General features: G+C 40.1%; 1 protein-coding gene across 1 annotated transcript in view; it reads left to right on the top strand.

The window, feature by feature from the left end:
- Nucleotides 1–21,069, top strand: part of LOC137257731 (Wilms tumor protein 1-interacting protein homolog) — a 45,715-nt gene that overhangs the window by 13,204 nt on the left and 11,442 nt on the right. Inside the window, exon 2 of the mRNA XM_067795143.1 lies at nt 10,751–10,852. Coding sequence (XP_067651244.1) covers nt 10,751–10,852 — 102 coding nt within the window. The remainder of the gene's footprint in view (nt 1–10,750; nt 10,853–21,069) is intronic.

The following is a 21,069-nucleotide window of genomic DNA, read 5'->3' on the forward strand; positions in this document are numbered from 1 at the left end:
GAAATAGCAACCATTCTTGAACTAGCAGGCATGCGACATTCTTCACAAGTCGTTTGATTTGGCATGGAATCTCTGGGAGACAGATTCCTTGTTTGCGTCCATAGATTGCTGCTAGTCCATAGGCTGGACTACTTGCTGTGTTATTGTTTGTATGGAGTATTTGAGGAGGAATCAGTTATCATTTCAGATCAAACACAACCTAGGCCTGTATGGAATGTGAACTATTAGTATGAATTTCATCTCCCTTGAACATGTCATTAATATTTCATGTGAAGGAAGTAACTCAATAGGAGCTAGGTGTGGCAGTATGCTCATATCAGACATTGTACTTGGGGGGAAAACACATTATGATAAATTTGTGAGGTTTCTGCAATTGTTTTGAAGCTGTTAAAAGTTTGAAAGTGCTTGTGTACATGTCAAGGAGTGGGTATATTTTTATGGATGTTCATGTTACACCATTCTGTTTTAGTGATAATTGACACACTTCAAGAGTTTTCAAGCCATCACTGATGTAGGTAAATTTGAACCTTCCCTTGGGGAATATTTTTGCTGCAAATACAATATTGCCAAGTTGAGTCTGGAGGAAAGTTTTGTAAAAATGCCAGGAAAATCACTTTAGCTTTAATGTCTGTCCTCTATGAATAGTAATTGCTTACTGCCCATGAACAGAACCAGTTACACACGGCCTTGCTGTGAATTATGTATCGGTGTGATGTATCAAGGTGGATGCCATACATTCATCTGTTCCTGCGTCAAAGTATATTCAAGGAAGTATGTAGGATTCTAAACTTTGTGTCTTTTTAACAAGCAGAAGGACAGCCGACGTGGGAAATATCATTTTGTTCAAAATCATATCTTTTTATTTTTTCTTTCAGATTCAGAAGTCTTGTAAACATAAATTTGATAAAACACTGCATCAGAGCAGTATGTTCAACTAAAGATACAAGTTGTTGCCTCCATTGTTGTCATTGTAATAATCCAGAGTGAAAAACGAGTCACCTCACAGCTTAGACCTTGAAGCTTAATGTATCAGTCAGAATTCGGAAAGTTAATTCCAATACAGTAAAATACCTTTATAACGAACTCCAAGGGACCACTGAAATTAGTTTGTTATATCCATAGTTCGTTATTCACGAAAATCCATCGAAAGAACAATAGAAACACTATACAATGTTTATAGTACGATACAGCTACGATGTGTTCAGTTTATTCATGCATTCATTCATTCATACGACAATTTCATACGTTTCAGTGCAAAGTCAGTTTTCTTGCTTTGTCCATGCTGGTACATGGGACTCCCTGGTTCGCCATACACTGATTTCAAAATGAGCACCGCTAATTGTCATTGACACTGATTGAGTTCGCTCAGTTCTTTATTCACACCGTTAATTAGTGTTTCTTGGGATTCACGGGGATGGCAAATCAGTTCGCTATAGCCACTAAGTTCGTTATAGAGAATTCGTTATTCATGACTTTTTTTATATCATAACATATAGTGGTTTATTCAGGACTTTTAAAACAGTTCGCTATAGCTGTCAGGTCGTTATATCTGTGTTCGTTATAAAAGTATTCTACTGTATATGCTATTTTACTGACATTTCCTGGCCAGAAGTATTGGCTGCTGTGTCTGTTTATATAGATGCAGGTGCTTGAAGTTAGCAGTATGTTTGATGTTAGTTGTTCTTGCTTGGAGTACAGGTATGGTTATGTGGCTCGATGTTCAGTTATCCATGTGATGAGTGACAGCAGGCTCGCCTCTCACATGTACTAGCTTCCCAAAACTGGTTAGTTATCCATCACTTCTGCATAATTAAGAACTAGTTAGCAACTGGTTTGTTATTCAGTTTGTGTCTGACAAATATGAAATTAGACAAATCCCAGATTTAGGTGCTATGGAACTTATTGAAAACTCCCAGTAGAAGTTGAAAACCCAAAATGTTTATTGTTAGGTCCGTGGTTCCTTTGAGATTGACAGTAAAATGTAAAATATGAGGTGTGCAGTTTGTTGATGAAGTAACTGTGTACGACTGTTTTTACATTGGTGACTTTCTCTTGTGGGTGTTGCTGTGTCAGCCTGTTTGGTTGTGATACATGTTGCGGCACTTCATGAAGGATTCCATACATATCGTGACACATAATTCATAGTCATTTTCTATGAATTGTATGTATCCTTATGGCAGTAGGTATGGGTTATCTCAAAATTTCCTGAACATCTTTGATATATTAATGCCTGATTTCTGTTAAAACTTTATTTCATTTTACTGTCTGATCATTCCATTGCTACTTATGAATCATACAAGTATATAGAAAACAAGTTGTTCATTGTGGTTCATGTCCTGTAAGACAGAATGTCGATGTATGTGAGTGAGCAAGCCTGGCCATCCAACTCGGGTGAGACATGTGTTATTCACCTTGACGCCAGCTAGGATTAGACAGCGATGCTGCAAGGCAGCTTGTCGCTAGTCATGGAGTTAATCATCAATCTTGTTCAGCTTTTTGTTTGCAGTTTGAAGCATATTTCTATGTGCAAAAGGCACATGTAAGATTTGTTACAATTATACCCCATGGAGGCTGCAGACCATCTGCTTCAGAAGTCTGTAGGTGGCAGTGAGCTTGTTTATTATGCCAACAGTACAGTTGACTAGCTAGTGTAAGATAAAAGGGGTAAGTTAAAAGGGGTCACACATTCCAGTGAAAATAAAGGAAGAGATCAAAGGCTGAGGTAGTATATTGCTCTGAAAACTGGTGATGATATTTTGTTCAGGGAAAGTGGTCCCAATCACTCTCCAGTGGAAAATATGATGGTGCTGTAGTATTGATAGATCCGAAAGCTACCGATCAGTATAATCAATCCCTGTATCTCAATAACGCAATGTGTTACATTGTGAATTATGACAAAACATTGAAGAACCTGATTGCACATACAGATATTGTAGTACTGTATTTCCCGATGGGCTATTCCAAGCAGAATCTTTACGTTGTTTCGTTTCTGCCATGCAATGGATGTCTTTTCATTACCCAATCCATCTGATGACAAATAAATCATTATGGTTAAGAGTCCCCTGCGAAAAGGAAAGAACATGCACTGATGAAATATTGCAGTATCAAGATACAGATTGTATTGCATACATATTATTGGCACATGTATACTCAAAAACAGTAGGGGAGCCAGAACTTTGAAGTCTGGTAGAAAAAAAAAACATTGATGTTCATCTTGTGTATGCAGCATCATTTCACGTTATCACCACACACAAACTTAATGCATGGGAAACGTGCACATCATGGGAGCCTCCAACACATACATGGGGTGTCATGAATCTTGACGTTTTTCAGGCAGGTCGATAAATCACTGTAGACAGTTTTCAATAATTTTCTTGCATCCTGTGCATGGTCAGGGTTTTCAGGGTCAAATCACACAAGACTGACTGTAAATTGTGAACCTGAAATTCGTCATGTCATACTCCAGTCACTTTCATTGAAAGTACAGTTCCCCTACTTTTTTTTTAAGAGTATATTATGTTGTAGACCAACTGTATTGTAACACCTCCAGGGAACATGCATGATATACTGCTCTAAAGAAGACCACTCACTTTTTTCCCTATAATAATGACTCTGCTATGTCAACTGTCCAACTGTTGCCTGTCCTGGGTAATGTAAGGCTGTGTGAGTGTGTGATGATGTATGTTATTGTTGATTGGAGTGTTCTTGACAGGGACCTGGCTGACAAGAGGTCTGCCCCATCTGGGTTCATCCTGTACGGGTGCTGTTGGTCTGTCAATCAAGGCTGGCAGGTGGACATACAGCAGGATGGAATGAGGTGTTGACTGGTGCATTTTGATGACCAGATTATAGCTGTAGCAATCCTGGATGTCAAACAATCACCTAATGTTCTCCTGCTTGACAGTTTGTGACAAATCACCCTATCATGATCAGACGAAACATAGCCTCATACAGCAGTGTTAGACCTGTGAAGATTCCAGGGCAGAATCAGACTATGGTGGTGGGAGATCAGGCTTGTTACTTATGGAATTCGATGCTCATGATGTCAATCACCTCACCAGTCCAGATGCAGTTATTTGTGGAAATCTAACGTTTGTTTATACAGTTCTGAGTGAGCCAATCGATCTCTCGTTTAATCAGCTAGTTACTAGAAACACTGATGGCTATATGTTTGAGGTTCTAAATGCTGTAATTTTGCAACTGAATGCTGACAGTCAAAACATACTTAATTTACCGATAGTGTTCATGTGTTTTATGTGATTGTCGGGATGTATTGTGTGCTTGGGGTACACTGTAATAAGGAACATTGCCTGTAGTGTAGGTGGCATGATACTGTGACGTCATCAACAGCAACAGCAGCAGCAGCATCACATCCCTTGGCCATTTCTCCATGATCTGATGCGGTCTTTCCATCTGAATCAGCTCAAAGGAAGATGTGTCTACAGGACATGATGTGCCATTAATGCCAGGCTCTTTCATTTAAATACAGTTGTGTGTTTCAGTCAAAATTATATGATTTCAAACAATGCGGGCTGATCTACCTCTGCCTGAATAATGCCCCTCGTGAAATGCCCAGTCTGTTTCACATTGGCGCCCACATCGACTGCGCCTCTTGGCACATCATCAGCTTTCACTGTTCATTATTGGAAATGTTATTAAATTTTGGCTTCATTGCTTCTGTTTCACTTCACATGGTCAGGAGAGTAAATTGATGACATTAAGGAGGGGTGATGAGGATGGTGGGGGCCACAGGATGGTTTGATTACTGGCTAATGGAATGAATCGGTGTCTTCATACATCAGGAATGTGGTATCTTGCACCATGGGCACTGCTTTGTCTGCTGCAGATGTTGCAGCATGAGTGTATATTAAACTGAATTATGTCCTGAAAGGTTTCCAGTTGCCTTTGGCAGTACTTCAGCAGCTATTCAGCAACTCTTTAGCATCATGGCAGCAATACATGACTGAGAACACATGAAAAGGCTTTACATGTGGGAGCCATGTGTGAAACAAAACATTTTTTTGTAAATGGGAAAGTCACTGAAGATTTCTTGCATCATCTGCTGGTTGTAGAGTAATTATCAATCAGCGTCATAATGAGTTATGATTGCGTCAGTTTTACTTGAACAAAATGCATGTTGAGAATGGTCTGTAAAATCCTGGCACAGATATATGTCAGGGTATAGAGTGCGATCTGGTAGAATCTCTGAGATAGATACAGACAACATACACTAGGACGTGTGTGAATTATGATTCACTCTGGCAAAGTTCAGAATGTCTGGATATTACATTCCTGTTGTACATTTGCTATAAGTATCGGCATATCGCTTCTTTTCATTAAGTTTCAAAATGCATACAAGTATGATTATAAAGTAATTAGGATTATAAGACCAAATATAAAGACATACAATGACAAGCGAATGCATACTGGTGAGTGAATGTTTGCAAACCAAGTGAAGACATTTATCATGCAGTATGTTCACTTTGACTCCTACCTCCATTTCTACCTCACATTTTCTATACAACTAACTGAAAATCATTCCTCCTGTGATGTCACTGCAGGGCTCTGGCGACAGAGTTACCTAACCTGTCTGTGGTTTCGTTGGTGGGCAAGAGTGAAGTAGACAGCTTTTTGGCAACTTTGAATCGCTCGGTATGAATTAACCACAAGTTTTTAAAGAATGTGTTTGGTGTTCGCTGAAGACTAAGTCTTTCATTTGTAATGATTAAAAGAGGACAAATAATTTGAGTTTATTTGTTCTTTAAGTTAATTAATATAATCGTTCTCTCAGTTCCGGTCAATCTTAATCTGTTAAGCTCAATCTGTTAATCCAGCTTTCAGTGTTACTTGGTTCTTCCTTTACTCGATGGATTAAGTGTTCTTTAAGGCTCTTCCATTTTAAGTAGGTGAAATCTTTTTGTTGTTTTTACTAAATGTAGGTATACTGGGCTGTTGTAGGTATGTCAGATGTCAGAGACTTTAAACTGTAAACCTGTAAAACAGTCTATACCCGAGTAAAATGCATATTATTGTTCAGCAAGTAAAGAGTCTTTGTTGTTGTCCCACAGATAAATCAGTGTTTCTACCAGCTGAACTGGAAACTGACAATTCAGTGGAGACTACAATCGCAGTTTGTACTAGTAAGATCAGAGAATCTACCAGTAGAGACTCCGATTGCAATCTCTACTAGTAGAGACTCCGATTGCAATCTCTACTAGTAGAGACTCCGATTGCAATCTCTACTAGTAGCATCGGAGACTCAACCAGTAGAGACTCCGATTGCAATCTCTACTAGTAGCATCGGAGACTCAACCAGTAGAGATTCAGATTGCAATCTCTACTAGTAGCATCGGAGACTCAACCAGTAGAGATTCCCATTGCAATCTCTACTAGTAGAGATTCTGATTGCAATCTCTACTAGTAGCATCGGAGACTCAACCAGTAGAGACTCCGATTGCAATCTCTACTAGTAGCATCGGAGACTCAACCAGTAGAGATTCCGATTGCAATCTCTACTAGTAGCATCGGAGACTCAACCAGTAGAGATTCCGATTGCAATGTCTACTAGTAGAGATTCCGATTGCAATCTCTACTAGTAGCATCGGAGACTCAACCAGTAGAGACTCCGATTGCAATCTCTACCAGTGGAAACTCCGATCACAATCTCCTCTAGTAGCATCGGAGACTCAACCAGCAGAGACTCCGATTGCAATCTCTACTAGTAGAGACTCCGATCACAATCTCCACTAGTAGCATCGGAGACTCAACCAGTAGAGACTCCGATTGCAATCTCTACCAGTAGAGACTCCGATCACAATCTCCACTAGTAGCATCGGAGACTCAACCAGTAGAGACTCTGATTGCAATCTCTACCAGTAGAGACTCCGATCACAATCTCCACTAGTAGCATCGGAGACTCAACCAGCAGAGACTCCAATCGCAGTCTCTATTGGTGGAGAGTCCGATTGCAATTTCTACTGGTAGGGTAGAATCAGAGATTCTACTGAATTGCAGTCTCTACCTTGACATATACAAAACCTGCAACCCCACTAGAACATCACCTCAGTGAAACGTGCATTGTCTAGGAAGATAAAGAACATCATTTATGTATCTGTATTTCTATATGTTTGTAACTACTGTGTTCATATTTGTAGATTATAGAATATTGTTACTGTTTCTTGATGGATTGCTTTGCAATAAATATCTTATCTTGTCTTATCTTTATTTTATCTAACTTTAATAAGCATAACATGATATCATCATAATAATTTTTAGACAGATTATTGGAGATGACATGATGCGAGAAGGGCACCTGACCATTCAATGGGCTGGGTTATGCTAAGAATGCAAAGTCATCCTGAGACTTTATTGTACGACCATTGAAACTGTCATGAAAATGTTTGAAAATGAACTGTGCAGCCCAATTTCCTCTAAAAGCTCAGAATGTTCACCCGTAGAATAAATGTGAAACATGAAGAATTGGTGTTATGTCCTGCTGCCATTGCCATACTGGAATTATAATGGGATTCTTTTGCTTGATATAACTCTTTGCCTTGGAGCGCTTGGGTAGCCCAGTGGTCAAAGTGTTTGCTACTTCCACAGTAGGCTGTGGTCCTGATATGTAAACAGCATGTACCCTATGATAGTATTTGTTATTGATAGAGCCAGCTTGAAACCTTTGTACAGAGATACATAATGAAACAAATGCAAGCTCATTTGACCTTAACATAATACTGTAGGTCCATAACATAATACTGTAGATCCATAACATAATACTGTAGATCCATAACATAACATAATACCGTAGGTCCATAACATAATACTGTAGATCCATAACATAACATAATACTGTAGGTCCATAACATAATGCTGTAGATCCATAACATAATACTGTAGATCCATAACATAACATAATACCGTAGGTCCATAACATAATACTGTAGATCCATAACATAACATAATACCGTAGGTCCATAACATAATACTGTAGATCCATAACATAATACTGTAGATCCATAACATAATACTGTAGGTCCATAACATAATGCTGTAGATCCATAACATAATACTGTAGATCCATAACATAATACTGTAGGTCCATAACATAATACTGTAGGTCCATGACATAATACTGTAGATCCATAACATAATACTGTAGGTCCATAACATAATACTGTAGGTCCATAACATAACATAATACTGTAGGTCCATAACATAATACTGTAGATCCATAACATAACATAATACTGTAGGTCCATAGCATAATACTGTAGATCCATAACATAACATAATACTGTAGGTCCATAACATAATACTGTAGGTCCATAACATAACATAATACTGTAGGTCCATAACATAACATAATACTGTAGATCCATAACATAATACTGTAGGTCCATAACATAACATAATACTGTAGGTCCATAACATAAAAATGTAGGTCCATAACATAATACTGTAGATCCATAACATAATGCTGTAGATCCATAACATAATACTGTAGATCCATAACATAACATAATACTGTAGGTCCATAACATAATACTGTAGATCCATAACATAATGCTGTAGATCCATAACATAATACTGTAGATCCATAACATAACATAATACTGTAGGTCCATAACATAATACTGTAGATCCATAACATATTACTGTAGATCCATAACATAATGCTGTAGATCCATAACATAACATAATGCTGTAGATCCATAACATAATACTGTAGATCCATAACATAACATAATGCTGTAGGTCGATAACATAACATAATACTGTAGATCCATAACATAATACTGTAGGTCCATAACATAACATAATACTGTAGGTCCATAACATAATACTGTAGATCCATACCATAATACTGTAGATCCATGTTGTGCATCTGCTGTTATGTCAACTCACTTCTTGAAAACATTTGATGTTGATATTTTTTATAAGTTTCATTTATGTAATCTTCAGAATTTCATACACTGATTTCATCATTTGGTCATTATGATAACTGATGTGTCTACCTTTTTGCTGCTGAAATTTTTTCTTTCCTTTTTTTTAAAAAATGTTGCTGCCAGTTGACATACCAGTTCCTCCCAACTTATAGATGTGTCATTTTGCCCTAAAAACAAGGATCCTTGCTCATCGCTTGATTGTCTGGTCCAGTTATTTACATACTGATGTAATATAGTTGCAGTGTTTCTGTGTGGAAACATGCACATGAACCCCCCCCCCCCACAGACACACTGACACTCAGTCACACATACCTTTTCTCACACAAAGCGATTTCTCATAGACACGTGGACAGCCCTGTGATGATGTGTTTACTTTCCCCCTGAAAGCTATGTCACAGTAAGTGCCCATGAGTACTGATGATATGACATGATACATTCTGATTAGACAGTGTTCCTAGTTCTGTAGCCGTTTGTTTGATGGATGTGGAAATGCCAGTCGACATGCTTCATGTCCTGTCCATCACAACTGATATTACGCTTAGCATGTAACTGTTGGTGATGTATGTGTGACATTCTGAGGTGAGTGATGACAGGAAGTGGTCACTTCACCACTGGACATAGTCACCTTGAATTACATGACCTCCACCTGCCTCCAGTGCAAGAATCGAGCATATCAAGTGTACCATCTTGACTGACGTAAGGAACACACACAGCTGCCTATACATGAAAATCTCAAACATTGTTTTCATATTCAACCTGAAGTGTCATCTGATTTACCAAGTACCTGTGAAAACAAATGAAAAGCCAATTTCATTAAGTTTGTCTGAGATTATCAAGGAGACTCACTTCCTGGTATTGGCCTTAGATGTTTCCATGATGTGAGTCCACAGCCGACAATCTGGCAGTACTAGGGAGGCCATACACAATATATGACCTTGCTTGAAGCTCCCAGGATTGACATGACAGGGCTGTGTAGTGGCTGGCTGAAAGTAGGGGTTTACTGGCTATTGTTTTCTTTAGCCCTGATTGTGCCAGCTGCTATACCTGGTTCAGGGCGGTATGTAGGGGAGACTCATGGAATGTTGAAGCAATGCGGTCAGTTGACCTCTCTATGTGTGAACGTCAACGGGGTGACCTGGATGGCGCTGGAAGATAAGAATATTGAATGATGCATAGAAAGCTTTTGACCGATTGTTGTGTGCATTTATTAGCACGGTTGGAAGTTTGCAAGATAAATCAATCAGTGAGATGGGTTGTCATGCGTCGTTATCAGTCAGCAAGTCACCACAGTCATGTGGGGATGTGTTTATGTTAATATCCTGAATCAAACATTGAAACATGTTTCCTTTTATGACTCCAGTGGTGCTCATTATTGATTTGTTAGAGTTCAGGATTATGAAAAACAAACTTTTTGTTCTGATTTGTGCTGAAAGTTTCAGGTGTATTGTTTATATGAGTCAGGTTGTCCTGGGAGTGAGGCAGACAAGGTACAACTACTAGTCATGTTTGATACTGATAAGATGATATGGTGAACATCAGTGAAGTGAAAAAGGCATTGTTTACATCTGCATACAGGATTAATATTTTAGTGGCAGGGGACCCTGGTGTTGAGGACTGTTTCAAGCTGCAATGACAATGTTCCTGTTATGTCTGTGTAGGTGTTGAAGTGTTGACTTTCTTATTTTTGTTTATATAAGATCTGCCTTATTTGACCTGTATGACAATATTCAGGTTGATTAAGCCAGTATGACATGATATTGCATTGTTTCAGGCATGTTGTACAATGTTGTTTTCTACTGTTTCAGGTCAGTGCTATACCTGTGGGGAGAAGGTGACAGGTGCTAACGATGCGTGTCAGGCAATGGGCAATCTCTACCACACGAAGTGCTTTGTCTGCTGCTCTTGTGGTGAGTGTCAGCTACCTGAGACGGTGGGGGAAAGGGGATAGTGTAGCTTAGTGACTAGAGCATTGGGTCATAATGCTGAAGATACGGGTTCAATTGCTAACATGGGTACAGTGTGGGAATCCATTTATGATGTACCCTTGCTGTGATATTGGAAGATTGCTGAAAGCAATGTGAAACCATGCTCACACACTCACCCAGCCACCCACACAAAGTCATGAAGCTTTCAGCAGCATTCACCCGAGCCCACTCATGTTTCTTCAGTCATCATTCTGTGGCAGTCAGTATAATTTCAATTTCATCGTGAAAAGCAATGAACCGTAAACTCAGGAAGGACATGTCTGATTAGTCAGCAGCCAGCTGTTGTTAGAATTAATTAATCAGTAATCAGAGTAGTTATTGAGTCATAATTGAGACATCTTGACTTGTCCTGAACTGAGGGTCTCTACCTGGTGATGCTCCTACAGCTCCTCGTGACCTTACACTGACAATCTCTAACATCAAAGCCAGTTGAAATTTAATAGAAGTAGATCACTAGGTAGCTTGAGTGCTGTATATTGGAAGCCTTGAAAAGTCAGTCTTGATAGTTCGTGTTAATGAATGTGTAGTGAAAGCCTTGATTGTTATTATGACTGAAGCTTTAGTACTATGTGATAAAGGTTGGATGTAGAGGTGGGGGGTGGGGCACCTGTCACCACCCAGGAATCTGTGGAAATGTTCATGTCACACCAGTAATCCCCACAAGATCAGCCCTCCTTTCAACCTCCAGTTGCTTTATATCCGGCTTCCATCAGTGCTGTCGTAAAGCTGATAGTGTTGCCTGTAGTTGCATACCTTCCCCTCCAGCTGGATGGAATGTGGACTGGGACACTGTCACTTCCCATTATTTGGGGGTCATAAATCCCCAGCTTATCAACCTCACCTAGGAGGTCAGTCCAAGTATGCTCTCACCTCCCAGCTGACCTGGGACATTAAACCGGGTTTAGTGTGAGACCAGTGCTGACTGTGTAGGGTTGGAAGATTCTGGAGATGCTGGTAGGGAAGAGATTACTGTTGTGGTAGCTGTCTGGTCTCTCATACAGACCCATAAGCAAATATATCCACAGTCATTCGGTTCGAGTCACTGAAGTTCGAGCCTGACACCTTAATTTTGATTTTCCATGATATTAACACTATTTCAGTTCAGTATTTCAGTGTTCTTTGTTTAAACATATATTTTTTTGTTTAAATAAGGTTACATCATTTACATTCCTGATTTCCTTGTCAAATCTTTTCTGTGTGGTATGTTTTGTTAATAAACTCTGATGTTTTTACTTGTATGAAGAATCGAAACATTAATGAATGAAACAAGGATCCAATATCGAAAATCCAGTTGACCCTAGGTCTGGTTGAATTGTTGCAGCCCTTGGCTAGGGTCAGAGTCCTGCTCTCTCCCCTGCTCCATCCCTGCTCTCTCCCCTGCTCCATCCCTGATCTCACCCCTGTTCCAACCCTGATCTCTCCCCTGCTCCAACCCTGCTCTCTCCCCTGCTCCAACCCTGCTCTCTCCCCTGCTCCATCCCTGATCTCACCCCTGCTCCAACCCTGATCTCTCCCCTGCTCCAACCCTGATCTCACCCCTGCTCCAACCCTGCTCTCTCCCCTGCTCCAACCCTGATCTCTCCCCTGCTCCATCCCTCATCTCACCCCTGCTCCATCCCTCATCTCTCCCCTGCTCCAACCCTGATCTCACCCCTGCTCCACCCCTGCTCTCTCCCCTGCTCCATCCCTGATCTCTCCCCTGCTCCATCCCTGATCTCTCCCCTGCTCCATCCCTGATCTCTACCCTGCTCCAACCCAACACTTTGAAACTGCATGATTATTAGTCAGTTGGCGTTTTAAGATATCCTGTTTTTTTTTGGGTTTTTTTGAGAATTGAAGCGAGTGAGATTTGATGACACTTTTAGCTACATCACTGTAGTATGACAGCACTGACACCAGGAATGAGCCTTGAGTGGAGAAGGGTGCTGTGCCTTTTGTGGGGAATTGTACCGGGGGCCTTTGGTCTGAAGAGCGATGCTTTCACCATGAAATGGACCCACAGTTCATTTGATATTGGAAGTTTTGAAAGAAGATAAAAATGATTGAAAATTGAATGGTATCAACAAAGCATGCTCAGAATTGCAACAGATGTAGCCATTAACATGACATTGTCAATAGTTGTCAAAAAGATTTCACTAGCTTTCATGGAAGTTGTGGTCATGAACTCTACTGATTAGTTTGAGATGTGGACATCCATCTTGCAAACCAACAAAAACCCTGCCCCCTTTCCATGGTGACAGGTTCCTGTAAGCATGACTTGTCTCCTTTAGATTGCTGAAACATTAAGATAAATATACGCTGAATACTCAGCAACATATTCAGAGCCTCATCAGTCAGAATAATTTGTTCTAAATCATAAAAATAGACAAACTTGTACTTTTATGAAGAAGGTGTTTCTGACAAACAAAAGTGAATTGGTCTCTTGCTCAAGACATGAACACTGTAGCAATTTGACAGACACTTCAGATAATAGACATGGACAGTGTGTAGCAATCTTACAGCTCACTTAGATACAAGGCACGAACAGTTTGTACCAGGGAAGCACAGATGATCTCTTCCATTGTTTCCAAGTCTTGACAGGTAATTTATTCCACAATAGTCTCTTACAAACCAGCCTTCTACCACCAGGGACATTGTGGGGACTCCCAGACCAGATAACTAAGCCCTGCCTTATCTGGGGTTGCACCAAATCCCATTCATTCACTAGACTGGGCTTGCCCCATCTCACCCCTGCTCCAACCCTGATCCATGTCTAAAGCCTGGAGGCAAAAGAGTCCCTTTAAGAGACAGTTAAAGAGGTGACATTATGCAAGGAGACCAACAAAGAGCTGTGGCTCCTGACACAGATAGTACCAGTATATACTGTGGTTGTTATCTACAAGGTCTCATGTTGGACAAGAGAATATATTGGAACAGTTAAGCCTGTCAGAGTGGACATTTTCTGTTAAATCTGTTATGGTTCAATGATACTTTACACCATCAGAGTGACTGACTGGAGGGATAATACAGAAATTCGCTCATGGTATCTGTGTGAGAGTACAGATTGCACAGTGTTTTGAACTGGCACAGTTCATCCGTTTGACTCAACAGAAACCTAGGTTCAAATCACAGTTTGCCCCAAATGTGTTTTAAGCACCAGCACCAAACCTCTTTGCTTTGTCAGGCAAGAGATAACCACCTGAGTCAAGCATTATATATAGGAAATTACAATGATATAACTAAAATTATTATGAAATTTGCATTGAAACTCACTCACTCACGTAGCCATCGTGGCCAATGCAACCAGCTGAAGAAGCCTGGCTTAATGAGTTGGTTTAACAGTGAGTAAAACTGGTTTCACTTTCACATGGAACACAGTGTGTGTTGGACATGTGATGAAATGGACCACTGTTACAATGTGCTGACAGCTGCATTGACGTGAAGTGGCTTCCATTAGGACATATTCCTCTCAAGACATAGTGTTGATTGGCTTGACCAGTGTTCAGAATGATGGCACTGGAGCCCTAGTCACCATGGTTGGACAAACTCCACCAATGTCTGTACTGCTATGGTCTAAGTTCTTTGTTTGGATTTTACAAACTTGCAAAGATGCTGGTTTGAATTGGTCTTCAGCAACTTATGCATGTCGTAAGAGGTAACTAACAGGTTTGGTTGGGCAAGCACGCTGACTTGTGTCATCCTATCCCAGTGGCACTTCATCACTGGATTATGTGGTCCAGACTCAGTTATTTACAGACCACTGGCATATAGTGTATTTACCTACTTCGACTTCAGTACGTGATAACTTCTGTAATTCGAGGTGGAAAAACTTTGTTCCTGAATAATTAAGGCCATCTTGTAGAGTGTTTGAAATAATTATACATATAATCAATTTTTCATTGAATAAATAGCCTTGACATTTAGATAATTACTCAAAGGTATTTCAGTTCATATGAACCTGGTGTTTTTATGTAAAAAGATACATCACTATTCCTGAGGTGCTGGTTATCTTTCCTGACAGTGAATATCTCAGTGAAGATATTTTCTGTGACAGTTTCATGACTCAGGGTGGCAGTATGTAGGGTAGCCGTGGTAACAGTTGGTTGCTGTATGATGAACCCTACTGTCTTATAAACAAGCCTTGAAAAGATCAAGTCACCTGACAACATAGAATTTGTTCCACTTGTCCCTGCACTAGGGTGCCTAAGCATCCGTGACTGTCAGTGCTTGCTGGTGTGGGAAAAGACACAGTGGTGTCTGGAAGGACTTGTTGATCCATGAACTCTCCAAGTAGCATCTGTCTCTGGTACCACTCTCAGGTTACCAGGGAGAAATCTCGATTGTGAAGTTGATATGTGACTTTAACACCTTGTACTATCATCTCACTGCTGGAACATCACTGAGTTTGGGTTTCACAGCAAGCACACATACTGTAACAGACACATCGTAACACACTCTGTGACACACTGTACCACTGAAACCATGTAACTGACACAACAGTATCAGACAGTGTAGCAATCAGACGATGTTAGATTAGAATGTGTATAATCAGATCGTAACAATCAGCCACTGTAAGAATCAGTGTAGTGGACTGAAACAGTCAGTTGGTGTAAGAATCAGTGTAGTGGACTGAAACAGTCAGTTGGTGTAAGAATCAGTGTAGTGGACTGAAACAGTCAAATAACACCAGACTAAGTGTCAATGTGCCATTTGTCGCCCACACACTTTCAGAAACTAGTCATTGTGAAACATATCCAGAAAGACAAAACACATTTAGCATGTCATGGTTTGGTTACTCTACCAAGCTGTTTGAGATGACACTGACATATTCCTGAAGAAGGATTAATTTCTTTAAACCAACTTTTGAAATGAGAGAAGATACTTCTGGACAGGTTGAGTCAAGAAGCGGAGTATCTCAGATTGTAGCACAGTATTGTTAAATAGGAATCATTTGTGGTCCAGATACTCTAGCTGCTTCAGTAGACTGAGCATGTTAGGAGAGGGATTATTGGATCAACCTGCTCATCAAGCTGAAGATCATTGTGCTTAGCACAGACACATGTCTAATTTCAAACATTGAACAGGGTGAATAGAGTCTTACATGACCTGATATTTCCACACGATAGATGACTTGAGATTCCTGCCTTAACGAGCTTGTATATTGGAGCGTCATGACAGTGCAGGTGGTTCACTGTCTAATGCTCTAGTTGTGTTGCCTAGACATATCTAAATAACGTCCCTGTTGTGTGTCAGGTGTTGCCAGCACAATACCTACAGTGCTTGCTAGTTTCATGGAATAGATAGTCGTCGGTGACATGTAGCATGTTAGGCTTGCCCAACATTTCATCTGACATGTCTGAATAAGTGAAACTAAACTAAACTCACTCAGCTGACCAGTGAAGATGTGGGTTTGAATTGATCTTCAGTAACCCATGCTTGTCAGAGGAGGCAACTAAAAGGAATGAGTGGTCAGGTTCACTGACATGGTTGACACAAGTCATTGTACCCAAGTTGTATAGATGATGCTCATGAGGTTGATCCCTGGATTGTAAGGTCCAGGCTCGATTATTTACAGACAGCAACCATATAGCTTAAAAGTTGTTAAGTGCTAAACTCAATTCACTCACCGACTCACTCACTCCAAACTCACTCACTCACTCACTCACTCGCACCTCTGATCTGTGGCTTCCTGTCTAGCTGACTTCACAGAACCACCAGGATATCAACCATTAATCTACCAAGTAATGCTTCCTTTCCTTGCCTGGGGTCATGACTGTTAACCTCATCTGACTCTTGTGTTCAAATTGTGGGGTAATTAGCAGAAACAGACCTTGCTGTGTTAAGGTCAAGGTCAGATCCTTGAGAGCACTTGACATTGAACAGCACTGATACAAGGAGAATGGTGTAGGAATGTCATTGACTGGCTGTGTCAAAACCACTAGAACTCCAATCTCAGCAACAATGTTGTCAAGTAGGCTTATCAATGGTGATAAGGCGATAATGGCCAGATATGGTTTTCAAAATGTCATACTTGAAGCTGTTACCACAATCAAAGTTATCTTGAGTCCGATAAGGTCCTAGGCCATCACAGCTGGCAAGTAAGAATTGTATCATTTTACTGTTAGCTCACCTGGCGGAGGGCCTTGTGAACATTGTTAGAGTTGGTTCAGTAAGTGTCTTATTCCACAACCCTACCCATGAAGGTACAGGTTAGAAAACTGGCCTTCAGTAACCATTGCTTGTCGTATGAGATGACTAATGAGATCTGTGGTCAGGATCGCTGACTTTGTTGACACGTCGGTGCCCATTTGCACAGATCAATGCTCATGCTGTTGATCTCTGGATTGTCTTGTCCAGACTTGATTTTATTTACAGACTGTCACCATATAGCTGTAATTTTGGTGAGTGTGGCATAAAACTAAACTCACTCACTCGCTCTTTCCTTCACTCCCAGAACCCAATGAGACTGAAACTACTAGAGAACAACTTTTTATGCAGGCATTTGTAGAAGGTCTCAACATGTATGTTCCTATTGGTTATGTAAATATTTTACAGTTTCACATTGTTGCCACATCTGGAACTGTAGACTGCTGCCATATAGCTGGAATATTGCTGGGTGCCGCGAAAATGCACTCACTCACTCCGGCACTGTAGCACTGCATCTCCTCACATTGACAAGTTGAGGATCCTTGACATAGAGGGTTCTTCTTGTTAATATTATCCATTTGTTTTTTTTAGTATTTAATCTCTTTTTTTTATGCATATGATAATACAATCTCAGCCTGCTAACAGCCGTATATTGAGTAAACTACACAAATACTAGCCTTATCTGGAGCCCTGGTTGTCTATCTATTCTTTTAACTATATATTGTTTACTTAGGTTAAAAAACAAAATATAGATACACAATGTGAAATGAGAATGATATGCTTTTAAGATTACAGCTCTACATTTGCAATTAGGTAAAATGAAACTTTTGTTTCACTTTAATTTTGCTTTGCAGTCACAGTTCTGTGAAAATGTGATCTTGGAGTTTGTCATTCTATCATTTGTTAGAGGCAGTTTTATTTCATTACAAATTACACTTTGAAACATTAATAAATTTCTTTAATATTCTTAGTAATATATCTTAAAATACAGAAATTACAAGTCACATTATATTTTGCAAACCTCCAAAAATATTTCAGAATTTTTCCTGTAAAATATGCTCTATTCAGTCTCCTGCCAGAATTAAATGAAAAGAAAAGTAGAAAAATAATCCTTATGCATTCATGTGTGTAAGTTGTTTTTCCAGCTGATTTCCTAATTTAACAACCTAGTTTAACAGTGTTGACATGGCCACCATGACCAGAGGCCACAGACACTACCTGGCGGCTCTCCTTGACCACAGAAGCCATTGTTGTGATCAACAAACACTTTCTTCACCTGTGTCAAGGGCTGTCTGAAGGAAACACTTGACAGTGGACAAGAATTTGATTTCTTTGAAAGGTTCCGGATATGAGATATATCAGTTCCAGTAATTGCCATTCGCTGACAAAGGGCCTTTGGGTTGGGGTGTGTTTGCAGCTGTGATGTTTTGTGGAGGTGAAGTGAAGCAGGAATTCCTGACCTGCCAAGGGGACATAACTCTGTATGGGAGAGGCGTGGTTGCACCTCTCCAGATTGCCTTTGTCACAATGCCTTTGTTACTGTTTTCACGCATCACACTTCATACACTACACTGAAGGAAGAGCTTGATCTGGAACACTGAACACAGGGAAGGCATTTTCATGGCAATATTCTCACAAACTGTGAACTCTCCTGAACCTCTGCGACACCATCCCATGCTGTATGGTAGCGGGGTGAGGGGGTACCCCATAAGGGTACAATCTGTGAAGCTCATGTCTGGTGTCCCTTGCTGTGATAATGCGGGAATATTCCAAAAGTGGAGTAAAAATATACTCGCTCACTATTTGATTGAATTTTCCAAAATACTGTCAGTAGCAGTAAGTAAGTGACCTTGAAGCCATGGTATATTATCACTGTCAAGTGTCTTTATATTTATTTTGTCTCCAGAACAACTACTAATGCTTCAACATGACAAGTGACTTCTAAGAAATGAGTTCAGTGCTTGTCTACGACACTGCAAACTCTCACACAATAATTAGAAGTAACTGCTGAGAATAGACAACAATGTTTACGAGAGAGTAACTTTGGTTTAACATTTCTTTATACCTTTTTCTATCAAGTTATATCAAAGCATGTCAGATTGGAGGAGTTATGCCTGAGGTGATTCAGTTCTTGGACAGACGTTTACTGCCATGGAGTAACACTCATGAAGGGACAAACCTGAAAAAATACACACCCCGAACTTGGTTCCTACCATCATCAGAACTTTCTGGCATGCACACACTGGGTCAGCCATCTTTTATTTTAAAATTCATGTTTTTCCTGTATTTATTATTTAGTAATCCGTTTTTTACAAAAGGTCTGGCTGTATAATAATTGTTCATTCAGGTTGGTTCACTAAGAAAGACTTGAATTCTAAGGAGATTTCAGTTGTGATTGCATCTGATGTGAAATGCTCTTCTATTCTCTGTACAAGTTTCTGCCGTCTTCAGGATGTAGGTTTGAACCTTCACCTTCTGTTTGTGATTGGTAAGTTTTTGTGAAGCATATAGTTTGTGATTGGTCAGTTTGATTGAAGCCCAAATTTGGTTGATCACTGGGGTCATTTTGAGTCCATCAGTCAGTGATAAGTGCTGCTACACAGTGTCTTGTCAGTGAGAGGTCAAAAAGTGGAGAGCAGTGCAGCTGATAACATGCTCTTCACATTGTTCACATACGGATGCTGATAGCTTTTCAGAGAATGACATGTTGATAGCTGGGGCCTGATAAAAAGGCAACACTTTCATAATCACACAGCTTGCTTGTCAACAGCTGGGGTCCTGAGAGGGTGGTAACACTTTCATGTTCACAGAGCTGCTTCTTATGAGCTGGGGTCCTGATAGGGTGGTGCTACTTTCATATTCACAGAGCTGCATGTTGATAAGTGGGTTCTGATAAGGTGGCAACACTCTCATAATCACAGAACTGCACGTGCATTGCTTGGGCTCTGATAGAGTGGCAATCTGCATGTTGATAATTGGATCCTGATAGGTGGCAACACTGAATTTCATATTCACAGAGCTGCTTATCGATAGTTGAGGTCCTGATGGGACGTAACACTTCCACAATCACAGACCTGCATTTGTTGATAGTTAGGGCCCTAGTGACAAACACTTCCGTATTAACATGCATCTAAGCTTTTGTAGTAAAGTGTAATCTGCAAGAAGTTTTTTAAACAAACAAGTTAAGACAACCTTTTTACAGTTACCAGACAGTATGTAGCTATCAGCTTTTATTCATTATGCAAGTTACAATAAACTGGCTATGGATTTCAAGTGTTTTGGTTGTAGGTGGTTGTTTATGTCTTGTTTATGAGCCCCTTTGAGTAATAGTCAATGAAACATCAGAAGGGGAAAGAGTTAACCTGTTTCATATTCTAGCTCGTAAATCAAATGATCTCTGCGTATAAGTCGATCAAGTATGTGGGAAGGAAATGTTACTTGTTTGTAAATCAGTTTAAGTCTAAATAATATGTACAGATCAGAGGAATTTATAAAACACCTGATTCTTTCATAGATTATCTGTTGTGACATTAAATTGATAATTCCATTGTAGTCACATAAAGAAACTTGAGTGGGTATAGGAATACTCGCCGAGTGAACGTTCATTGCTAATTCTTTAAAGAGTTCACAGTTGATATTCCATATGCTATGTTGCTAAGAGACACCTGATTAGATTTCTGGTATGTATTGACATCATGCACATGTCATACCCGAATAGCTAGAGTGGCCTATACCTGTGAAGGTCCAAGTCAGAAGATCTTGAATGACCAGTGCTTGTCGTAACAGACGACTATCTGAATCGGGTGGTCGGGTTTGCTGACTTGGTTGATGTATGTCATGTATGGTAGCACAGATCGATGCTCATGCTGTTGATCAGTGGACTGTCAGGTCCAGACTTGATTATTTACAGACCGCCGCCGCCGCCACATCGCTGCAGTCTTGTGGGTGCGGTATGTCCAGGTGTATGACATAGGATGCTTGAAATTTGACCTGATTTCCTTGAAAAACAAAGA

The sequence above is a fragment of the Haliotis asinina genome, chromosome 12, assembly GCF_037392515.1.
Source record: "Haliotis asinina isolate JCU_RB_2024 chromosome 12, JCU_Hal_asi_v2, whole genome shotgun sequence".
NCBI lineage: Eukaryota > Metazoa > Mollusca > Gastropoda > Lepetellida > Haliotidae > Haliotis > Haliotis asinina.